Source organism: Neoarius graeffei, chromosome 18, assembly GCF_027579695.1.
Source record: "Neoarius graeffei isolate fNeoGra1 chromosome 18, fNeoGra1.pri, whole genome shotgun sequence".
Lineage (NCBI taxonomy): Eukaryota > Metazoa > Chordata > Actinopteri > Siluriformes > Ariidae > Neoarius > Neoarius graeffei.
In genome coordinates, this window is record NC_083586.1 from 25,205,283 (window position 1) to 25,217,560 (window position 12,278).

At 38.4% G+C, this 12,278-nt stretch overlaps 1 protein-coding gene across 1 annotated transcript in view; it reads right to left on the reverse strand.

Moving 5' to 3' along the window:
- Positions 1-12,278, reverse strand: part of LOC132866677 (FERM domain-containing protein 7) — a 129,643-nt gene that overhangs the window by 76,457 nt on the left and 40,908 nt on the right. The window contains exons 3-4 of the mRNA XM_060899461.1: positions 5,962-6,004; positions 5,755-5,833 (exon numbers count right to left, since the gene is read on the reverse strand). Coding sequence (XP_060755444.1) covers positions 5,755-5,833; positions 5,962-6,004 — 122 coding nt within the window. The remainder of the gene's footprint in view (positions 1-5,754; positions 5,834-5,961; positions 6,005-12,278) is intronic.

The window sequence follows — 12,278 nt, forward strand, 5'->3', positions numbered from 1 at the left end:
AAATTGACCGTAGGTGTGAATGTGAGTGTGAATGGTTGTCTGTGTCTATGTGTCAGCCCTGTGATGACCTGGCGACTTGTCCAGGGTGTACCCCGCCTTTCGCCCGTAGTCAGCTGGGATAGGCTCCAGCTTGCCTGCGACCCTGTAGAAGGATAAAGCGGCTAGAGATAATGTAATGTAATGTATTCTAAAACATGGTGTAAAAAAAGTAGCCAATGTTGAATTGTTTTTAAAGGCCTTATATTGTGAAAAATGGTTCTGCAGTAAGGAATATTGTTTTTTATTTTAACTTCTGATTGCGGCGGCACGGTGGTGTAGTGGTTAGCGCTGTCGCCTCACAGCAAGAAGGTCCTGGGTTTGAGCCCCGGGGCCGGCGAGGGCCTTTCTGTGTGGAGTTTGCATGTTCTCCCCGTGTCCACGTGGGTTTCCTCCGGGTGCTCCGGTTTCCCCCACAGCCCAAAGACATGCAGGTTAGGTTAACTGGTGACTCTAAATTGACCGTAGGTGTGAATGTGAGTGTGAATGGTTGTCTGTGTCTATGTGTCAGCCCTGTGATGACCTGGCGACTTGTCCAGGGTGTACCCCGCCTTTTGCCCGTAGTCAGCTGGGATAGGCTCCAGCTTGCCTGCGACCCTGTAGAAGGATAAAGCGGCTAGAGATAATGAGATGAGATGAGAACTTCTGATTGCAATCATTATTTATGTAAATAACTCAAAATGATTGGCCTATGACCACCAACCAACTTCCAGCATAACTGATACACAAGCTGCATCTCAAACCACATACTGTCATGTATACTATCAAGTAAAAGGCTCCTCAAAAAAAAAATTAACAGCAGATTATGCACTATTTTACATACTATTCAGTATGGCAGTGTGCAATTTGGGATGATACACACAGGTCTCTAATTAGCATAAGTGATAGTGATAAATTGACAGAGCATTGCAGTAAATATTCTAAATGTCTTCATTTGGTCTCTCCTTACTAAACTTTTCTTCAATCCTCCTTAAGGTAAAATATATTTTCAACAATCCACTGATTGCTCTCCCAAGTGCTTATACTAACAGCACACCTCATTTCTCTCAGGACAGCATTGTGAAAACAGCTCAGAGCACTGATGTAATTTAAGGTTTTATAAATAAAGAGTTAGCCACAGGCTACACAAGAATAGGTTGGGAAAAAATATGTCTGCTGGTGTTAATGATCCAGTAGGCTCTTAGTAGCTAGAGGTCACATGCTTGGATTGTCAGTGGTGGAGGTTGAATCCAGTTGCAGCACAAAACACCACTGGTAGAGTTGGTAATGACCTTTATTGCAGATAATGGCAGGTATGAAGGGTAACAGGAGGACTACAGCAAAGTTCAGTTTGTTACACAAGGGAAACTCACTTTGTGAAGTAGTAGCAGCAGAATGCTAAACAGCCACAGGAATAGGCAGATACCAGTATATACAAAAATACCGTGTGGTGCAATTTTCTTATGAGGTAGAAGGATCAATAGCAGCAGAGTCTATGTTTAAAGTGGTATGTGTACAGAGGGGGGTGGTTAGTGCACCAGACAGGTTAGAGTGCATGTTAAGAAGGGGGAAGGGGCTGGAGGGGTGAGTAGGGGACAAGGATGGCAGAGAGTTGAGGAGCTGAACCGCTCTGGGGACAAAGGTCGCTCTTTTCCTCTGTGTTCAGCAGCTCGGACAATGGAGCCAGCGTCCTGATAGGAGCCACTCAAATGCAGGGAACAGGACATGTGAAGGGTCCTGAAGAATCCTGCCTGCTGAGTTTACTGTCTGCTGTTCACAGAGAGTTGAGAGTGACCTGAGGGGGAGTCCATTAATTTTAGAGCACACCTTGACTGTGCTCTGCAGGCAGTTTTTGTTCTGAAGGCTAAGGGAGTGGAACCAGCAGGTTATGGAAAATGACATTATACTTTCAATGAAGAAGTAGTAGAAAGTAGTAAGAATGTCTTTGCTGACCCCAAAGGACTTAAGTTTCCTCAGGAGGTACTGTCGCTGCTGGCACTTTCTGAGGATCTCCTCTGTGTTGGAGGCAAATCTGAGTTTATTATCAAAGATTGTGCCCAAGTACTTGTACTCCTCAATGATCTCCACCGGCTTCGCATGAATGGTAGTGATGACTGCAGCAGCACACTGCTTGTTATTAAACATCACTACCATGTCTTTAGTCTTGCTGGAGTTCAGTTCCAGGCAGGAGTTGTCACACCACTCCACAAAGTCCTGCAGAGCTGAGCTGTGGTGCTGTGAGGGGCCAGAGAGCAGAGACAAGAACACTGTGTCATCTGCATATTTAACCAGGTGACAGTTTGACTGAGTGGACCTGCAGTCATCAGTGTACAGGATGAAGAGCAAAGGTGAGAGGACATCCCTGTGGGGAGCCAATGGAGGTGTGAAGGAGGTCTGAGAAAGTGTTATTGACCAGTACTCTCTGTGACCTGTTGGTGAGAAAGTCTATTATCCATAGGATTAGCTGGTCATTTGGTCCAAAACGAGCAGAGTTTTTCTCTGTGAGAATGTGAGACTGCAGGGTGTTAAATGCAGAGGAAAAGTCAGCAAACAGAAGTCTGGCTGAAGTGTTTGGGAATTCCAGGTATTTATGTATGGTGTCTGTGATGAAGATTTTTGCATCATCAACGCCTCTGCCTGCATGATATGCAAATTGGGGGGGGGGGGTCCATCTGGGTGTCTGTAATCTTGATGTGATTTTTGACCACCCTTTCCATTGCTTTCATCACAAGGGAGGTGAGAGCCACAGGCCTGAGGTCGATCAGCACCTTGATGGTTCTTTTCTTGGTGACAGGAATGACTGTGGAGTGTTTCCACAGCTGGGAGACTGTGCTGCTGTCCATGGAGCTCTGAAACAGAAACTGTAACACCCCCCCAGCTGCTTAGCATAGTGCCTCAGAACACGACCGTCGACGTTATCTGGGCCAGGCACTGTTTTTTCTTTTGTTTTTCTGAGGGCTCTCACCACCCCTTCTATGTTAAAGATGAGTGCTGAGTCTCTAGGTTTAAGTGATGACATAGTAGCCTCTAACTGGGTAATGTTACCTGTCTCAAATCTGGTGTAGTAGGAGTAGCATGGATACCACATAGCAACACCATATTGGAATTTAAGCTTTAAGGTAAACAAAACCCTCGACAAGGTCAAGCACAAAACTTTCGACATTTTATAGTGCTTAATATGTTTCCGTTTCTAGAAGAATTTACCATGATGATAACACATACTTATTACAGCACATCGATGGGTCATTGATCATTTTATGCAACATGTTTTTGTTTGTTTTTATTCACTGAGAAAAATTATCTTTTTAAATGGAAAGAATCACATTGCTATGACAACAGGATTGTTTACTAGTATCTGTGTCAGTACTGCATATGTGTTATCTCGTTGAGTGAGATTTAAACTTCATAAAAGTGAAGTCTGTTGATCCATGTATTTTTTTGCCAGTAAAAATCACATGATTACAGAAAATTTCTCATTAGATTTTTAGAATTAGAAGCCTTTATTTGTCACATATACATATGCACAGCTGATACGGGGGAAAGAGTTGAGAGGAGGGAAGCCAAGCTTCATGTTGTCATCACAGTAAATTGTTCGTTTATATCTTCAAGATGTTGCCAAACCTTACACCTTGAAACCTTTTTATTATGGAGCTGCTTTAAGCTGTTAGAGTTACAATAAGTGGTTTTACAAGGGGTTTTTTTTTTTCGTGTACATACCTTGCAAAGTCATCATGTTGTTTGGCCACAAAGATCCAAATGCTGTCTATTAAAAGTCAATACCTTTGTGATAAAATCTTTTTTTTTTTCCTGTAAAAATGAGCCTAAACTAAGCTTAGGAAACTATGTTGACAATTCTGCTTGAAAAGGAAATATATTAAGCGCTATAAAGTACTGAAACTTTCGTGCTTGAGCTTGTTGAGGGTTTTGTTTACCTGAAAGCTTGCTCTCCATTATGGCATTGCTATGTGGTATCCAAGCATGTGACCTCTATCTGCAAAAAGCCTACTTCTCCCTTTGATAAGAAGAACATTAGAAAACCACTGAACATTAATATCATAGACATTCAAGAATACGAACAAAATATCAGAGAATAATAAAATATATACTTCAGTATTAAATACTTCCATGAACATAAACAATAAAACATTAACTTATTGCTGTTTCCTATCTCTGTGCACCATTATGGATGCCGTAGTATGTGCTATCAAATGTTAGATTCCCAATGTATCAACTCCAGTCCTGGTGAACCAGTGTCCATCAAAGTTTGATTATTTTCCTGTGCTTGAGCACACCTACTAACCCTCGTTAGCTCATCTGGCCACAAGGCCAATGAGCTGTTGCCATGGCGTGGCGTGGCATCTGTCACCCACAATTCAGTTAAATTGTATCTTCTCCATCAATTATCCACAAATTTCCATTCCGACTGTTTTATTTGAAAGAACTCATCACTCCGCAAAAAACTTCGTTGTTGTTTGGTCAAAATCTTTTGCTAATGAGTTAGTAATTAGGCCACATTATTAAGTTTTCCAGGCCTCTCACTGGAATTTGATCTCCTCTCTCATTTCTCATCTGATTCCAGTTCTGATCGATGTTTTGGATAGATCTTCCCATGAGGAACAAAAAAAAACAAAAAAAAACTTGGTCATTTGATTGATTTTTCTGTTGTAAACAATTTATTTACACCTTTGTTTATTTTCAGTTAAAGCATATATCCTCCCTCAATTCTCAATAGAGTTTAGTTCTGATTGTTTCACTTGAAAGAACTAGTTATTCAGCATAAACTTGGTCATTGCATTGTCAAATTTTTGGTAAGGAACTGCTAATTAGGTCAACTTCATGAATTTTGGGACTTCTCATTTGAATTATATCTCCTCTCACAGTTCTCACCCAATTTCAGTTCTGATCAATGTTTTGGATAGATCTTCCCTCGGGGAGCAAAACTTGGTCTTTTTTTGTTGATTTTCGGGTTGTAAACAATTTGTTTACAACTTTGTTTACTTTCAGTTAAATCATGTCTCTTCCCTCAGTTCTCAATGGATTTCAATTCTAATTGTTTTATTTGAAAAACAAAAAAAACTAGACCTGCACAAAACTTGATCATTGTATTGTCAATTTCTGCTAACAAATTAATAATTAGGTCAACTTAACAAGTCTTCTTCTGACTAGAATTGTATATCCTCTCTCATTTATCATGCAAATTCAGTTCTGATTGATGTTTTGGGTAGGTCTTCCCTTGGGGAACAGAATTTAGTCCTTTGTTGATTTTTCTGGTGTAAACAATTTGTCATGGAGGTTGGTCCTCTCTCACATTGTCACATTTCAGTTCTGTTTGATGTTTTGGTAGCCATGGTTGTTTTGATGGCAGGCCAGATGAGCTACTATGTCCTTGACGCTCTTGTAATCAACTAGAGATTGAATCATGTGACATTGAACAGAGAAATAATTAAACTGTGCTAGACTTGTGCACCCTTGCAGTACAGCTCTGTTTGTTCATCTTAATTATTGTTTGTGTCACAATTTTAAAAAATGCACCTTTAAAGTGGTAGGCATGTTGTGTAAATCAAATGGTGCTAACCCCCCAAAAATCCATTTTAATTTCAGCTTGTAAATGTGACAAAATAGGACAAACACCAAGGGGGATTAATACATTTGCAAGACACTGTATATGAACTTTAGCATGCAGTTTTTTGTTCTCTGATAAATGCATTAGGATGTAGATCTGCTTAGGTCAAGCTTTACCTGGTCAAGCCTTTTTGCAACTGGCCTGGGTCTGGTGGGAAAAACTTCACAATAAAGTGGAATGCTAGTTCACTGGTGTCTAGCAAGGAAAAACATAAGTGACCAATATGCAATTCTTTATTTACATATTTAAATGTTTGGTTTGTGAGCGCGCACACACACAAAACAAACAAACAAACAAATAAATAAATAAAACCACATACTCACTTTTGACTTGTTTTGCCAGTGGTTTCAAAAGTTCAAGCCACACCTAAAAGATTAAAAAATATATATATTCAGAACATATATTTTTCCTTTTGAGAATATAGAATTGAAAAAAATATTTTATAAAGCATTTGAAGTATTCTAAGCATATATTTGCCATTTCTAAAGATACAGTTCAAATACTCTAGCTGATTTCAAGCTAGTAAGAAAAGTTGGGAATTTACATCCAGTGCTGAATACCACATTGATAAATACAGGTTGTCAACATACAACTACTTATGCACTTACATACAGTGGTGCTTGAAAGTTTGTGAATCCCTTAGAATTTTCTATATTTTTGCATAAATATGACCTAAAACATCATCAGATTTTCACAAGTCCTAAAAGTAGATAAAGAGAACCCAGTTAAAAAAAATGAGACACAAATATTATACTTGGTCATTTATTTACTCAGGAAAATGATCCAATATTACATATCTGTGAATGGCAAAAGTATGTGAACCTCTAGGATTAGCAGTTAATTTGAAGGTGAAATTAGAGTCGGGTGTTTTCAATCAATAGGATGACAATCAGGTGTGAGTGGGCACCCTGTTTTATTTAAAGAACAGGGATCTGTCAAAGTCTGATCTTCACAACACATAGGGGAGAGCGGGGTTAGATGAGTCACTTTTTACATTTTTCATCATAACTACATGTTACAGCCATTTTTGCTTCCAGTCTACACACCATACCAAATTTCAAAGTGTACTGTTACTATCTGAGCAAAAAATAATTGATAAGCTCATATGGTTAGAGTGATATTACCTCTTGAAAAAAAAATGTCAAGTGGCTCAACTTACCCCATGCACGGGGTAAGATGAGCCACTGTGTGGGGTAAATTGAGCCAACACAAAACATGTTAGGTTAACAAAGTAAACAACTTTTATTATTAGAAATGCAATCAGTGAATCAAGTCAAGTCAATCAAGTGGGGGATAGGGGCGTTGCATAGAGAAGTGGAGATGGAGAGAGGTGATAGAACGAGATGGGATAGGGAGGGATAGATAGATGGATAGAGAGAGAGATATGCGTAGATAGATAGAAAGAGGGATGGTTAGAGAGGGAATGAGAGATGTACTATATTATAGAAATTACTAAAACAGTAGAACAGTGCCAAAAAATCTTATTTCTTTCAGTAGGTTAAAACATGCAGCAATCATTCCATCCATAATAATTTCATCATTATTCAATGTTCCAAGCGTTCAAATTGCAAGGGAACACCATTTGCCTCTCCCTCCGTGCTGTCCCCCCAACAGTAAAGGGGCGGGGCAATTTTTTCACAATATCCTGTCTTGACAGGACAGCCTCATCTTTCTCTTTGAAGACAAAGGTTGGCTTTCTTGCAGAGCCATGGCATGACCGGCTTCTTTTGAGAAATCTTGCCTCTATTTCGAAGACATCCAATTTGATTATCTGGCCAATGAAGAAATGCACTTTCTTCTTCCCTCTGAATTTTGCCACAACATAATCCCCACATCTAACAACTGGTCTTCCTCATCTGATGTCATATATATATATATATATATATATATATATATATATATATATATATATATATATATATATATATATGTTGTCATATATGACCAGTAAATGTGAAAACTTAAGTGTCATCCATATTGGGTAAGCTCAGCCACCAATGGGGTAAGTTGAGCCAGTGGCTCAACTTGCCCCACATCTAATGGCTCATCTTACCCCGTGGCCACCATTTTGTAGAAAAATGCTAATAAAGGGGATTAGGCTAATCAAAATTATTTTTATTAGCATTCATATCATAGCTTAGAAAGCCACTAACTTAACCCTAATGTGTCTAAATATTGTATTGTATTGTTTATTTTTGAATAGGGACAGATACAAAAACATAGATATCTGGAACAGTTATCTGATGTATGCATCACAGTATTTGTAGCCAAAGCTAATTCACAACACTTGTCCCTAGTTGGGCTTTTAATTAAACAAAACAAAAAAAGAGAAAATGAATATTTAAAATCTATGAGAAAAAATATATATACATAAAAATAAAATAAAATAAGAAATAATGATCATAATAATAACAAAATTAAAAATAACAATAGCAATAGTAAAAATAAAAAGACAAATAACAAGCTAAGTATCTAAACTAGTGATTCAAACTAAATATGAGAGCAGGATTGCTGTTGAACTAGCCATTGTTTTGTTTGTTTTCTGAAAGAGAGAAGTGTAGCTATGGATTTTAAACTGTCTGGTAGAGAATTCCATAATTGTGTTCCTTTTATTGAAAAAGAGGTTTGTGCAAATGAAGTTCTACGGAATGGAACAGTGCAATTGCCTTTTGACATTGCTCGGGTGGTGGATCTAGTACCATTTTGAAGTCTTGTTATTGACTCACAGAGCAGTTGAGGAGCAGTATTATTGAGGCATTTAAAAACCAATTTAACTGTGTATAATGAAATAAAATTAGTAAAACTGAGAATCTTATATTTGTTTAAAATTTGGCAATGATGATGCCTTATTCTTTTCTTGTCTAAAACTTTGAGGGTTTGGTTATAGAGGCATTCTATGCATTTTATTGTTGTCTGGTGAGCCTGAGACCATGTGGTCAAACCGTAAGATATATGTGAGAAAATCATAGAATTCATAAAAACAAAGGCACAATTTAGAGTTAAGCAATTTCTTATCATCTTAAAACATCCTAGATTTGCCTTAATAGTCTTACACATTTTCTTTACATGACTTTTAAAGTTCAACTGATAATCCATGATTATACCCAGATATTTCACTTCGGGGACTTGCTCAATGGGCTCACCGTTAATTCTTATATCCAGGGTGTTTATTGGTTGTTTCTTTATAGAGAAACACACAGAATTTGTCTTTTTAATGTTTAGGGTTAAACAGGATGAAGCCAGCCAAAATGCTATTTTATGCAAGGTAGTATTTAGTTTCTCAGCCACAAGAGTACAGGTCTTACCAGATGCATATACCACTGTGTCATCTGCATACATCTGTAGACCTATATCTGGGCACACATCTGGTAAGTCATTGATATAAAGACTGAACAGTATAGGCCCTAAGACAGTACCTTGAGGGATCCCCGTTTCAATTTTAAGAAAATTAGAACTCACATCATTAATAGTAACACATTGCTCCCGGCCCTTTAAGTATGACTCAAACCAAGACAATGACTTTTTAGAGAAATTGAACTTAATTAGTTTTGAAATTAAAATATTGTGATTGACTGTATCAAACGCTTTTTTTAAATCTAGGAATACTGCACCGACCACATGCCCTTTGTCAAGTGATTGTTTTATTTTTTCAGTTAAATAACAAGTAGCGGATTCTGTAGAGTAGTTACATCTGAATCCGAATTGCAAAGGATGCAAATAGTGATTTGACTCAAGGTAGCGCATTAGTTGTTCTAAAACAATCTTCTCCAGGACTTTAGAAAAAACTGGAAGAAGGCTAATGGGTCTATAATTAGATATAATTCCAGCATCTCCAGATTTAAAGAGTGGTATTACTTGAGCAGTTTTCCACCCATCTGGAAATTGTCCAGTTTTAATAGAAATATTAATAAGATGGGTGAGGGGTTGGACTAGGATGCTGCTGTATTTCTTGAGAAAAGCTGTGTCTAAATTATAAATGTCTTTTGAGTATGTGGTGTTTAGGTCATTTATAGCTTTTAAAACAGCAGTATGACTGACCTCTTTAAGGTGAAATGAATTCTCTTGGTCATCGATTAATGCTGTTTGGACAGCATTATTCTTACAGGGGAAACCTGAGGCAAGGTTCTTGACAGATTCTATAAAGAAATTATTAAATTCGTTTGAGACTTGTGTACTATCAGAGATGACATTTTCTCCAAGTTTGAGTTTAAATTGATTTTGGGTGTTTTTACCCTCTGGATTTAATAGACTATTTAGTTGCTTCCAGATAAGCTTGCCATTCCCTTTGGCCTCTGATAAAACATGGATGTAGTAATTTGATTTGGACATTCTAAGCTGTTTAACCACCTGGTTACGCAGACTTTTATATAATTTTGAATCAATATCACTACGAGTTTTAATAAACATTTTCAGAGTATAATCTCGCTTTTTCATCAGTTTTCGGATATCATCAGTCATCCATGGTAACTGAAATTTTTTGTGGGATTGTTTTGTCTTTTTCGTGAACTTGTCAATAATGCATACAATAGCAGATGTTAGATGATCACAGCAAGCATTTACTTGATCAAGTTGTAGGAGGTCATCCCAATTAACACCCTTTAATTCGTTCTCAGATGCAGTCATTGTTTTATGAGGAATCTTAAATCTATAGGATTTTTTGTTTTGATTTATAAACTTTGCCAATCGTTTTTTTGTGAGTTTTCTTGCAACTAGTGTCAAATTATGATCTGACAAACCAGTGACTAAATTATAAGTTTTTATGATTCTGTCAGGCTTATTTGTAAACATTAAATCTATTAGTGTTTGGCTGCTCTTGGTAATGCGTGTGGGGTTTTTAATCTGCTGGCTAAAATCATGTTTAAATGAGAGATCTTTAAAAAGTTTTCTACCGCGTTTGTCTAACCAATTTATATTAAAATCCCCGAATACCAGTATTTCACTGTTATGTTTAAAGTTTTTAAACAGTGCGTCTAAGTTCGCACAAAGCTTTGTAGTACACGCAGAAGGAGGGCTGTATACCACCATTATGTTAAATTGCATGTTTTGCGACAATGTGACATTAATACATAGACATTCAATATCAGCCGTCAGGGAGACTTCTTTTGCATTGAGCGAGTCCTTAACATATATAAGAACACCCCCTCCCCTCCCGAAAGTTCGGTCTCTTCTAAAACATTTATATCCCGGAACATTGATTATACTGGTTAAAATTTTTTCATGCAGCCATGTTTCACTAATACATAGAAAATCAATATTAGACTCGGACAGTAGCATTCTGATCTCATCACACTTAGGAACCAGACTTCGGATGTTTAGATGACCCCCCAAAATACCTTTAGGTTTTACCGTAGGGTCCCACACTATTTTGGCGTGATTAACAGTTTGAAAGAATAAAGTCCGTCTCTGCTTTGTCTGTGCTTGTGTTTGAAGTGATCTTACTTTAATGGGGACAGTTGTTCCACGCCAGCCGGCACGGTCAGTTAAACAATCCAAGGCGCCTATCGGTTCTTGTTTATTTCCAAGCTCTGCAGCCTCCACCAACCTTTCAACCATACAGGATGGATTCACAGATCGTGCTGTTAAACTCTCCACGCCATGATGTAGATTCGGATCGCCGTAGCAGGCTCCGTCCTCGTTAGTCAAACGCATTAGGAAACCTGCGGGTACTCCAGGTAGCGTGGGGGTGATCAGAGCCGCGACATCCATAGTAGGAAATTCCGCCGGTTGGCGAGGAAGGCCCGCCACGTTGTCAGCAGGTGTATCCACAGGGCCTGGGCCTGGATTGAGTTGTATGTCTCCAGCAAGCAAGATCAGGAAGAGAAGGTATGCTTTCCAATGCGATTTATTTGTTCTTATGCGCTTAGAGTAATGGACTGCCGTGCACAGACGGCGCCTTGGACCAAGGATTAAAAATGAGCGATAAATGGCGAGTTGCCCATATCCAAAATTGTTCAGATGGAGTTTGTCCGGGATAAAACCCAGTGTTTGGACATTTCTTACGAGTTTTGGTGGGGATCTAGATGTTGATGATCCAAACAAACCCGTAGAGACGAGAAATGCCGCCACAGCACAGATAAACAGCAGTAGGCCTAACATTAGCAGGTGATTCAGGTGCCATTGTTCGTTTGCGTGCCGTCTCTGATGTTGTAGTTGTTTTTGTTCAACATGCACACAGGCACTACGTTTTCTAACATATTGCAGCAATGCACGTATTGTCATAAAAAACTTATTAAAATTATATTTAAAATGCGTAAAAATATGAGTAAATCCGATAAAAAATGCACCGATTGCAGCAAGCACGGAGCCCAACCAACCGTGCGTGCGCGCCATGTTCTATGTCTATGTTCTTTGAGCACACATTGACAGTCTCCTGCTCACATCACTGCTGCTGATATACGAGTGAAACAATCATTCCATCCATATTATTCTACTTTTGTCTTCTCTAAATCATCTTCACTGTGGACAAACATGGAATTGACTTAGAAAGCACAAAAACACATTTTTATAAATATCTCCCTCACCTAGTTTGACATGTGGTGCTCCTCTCCACAAGTGTAAGTAAATGGTCCCGCCCCCCTTTGAATGTGGTCACATGGTCACATTTGTGTACTGTTTCTTAGAAACAGGGGGTGGCTCATCT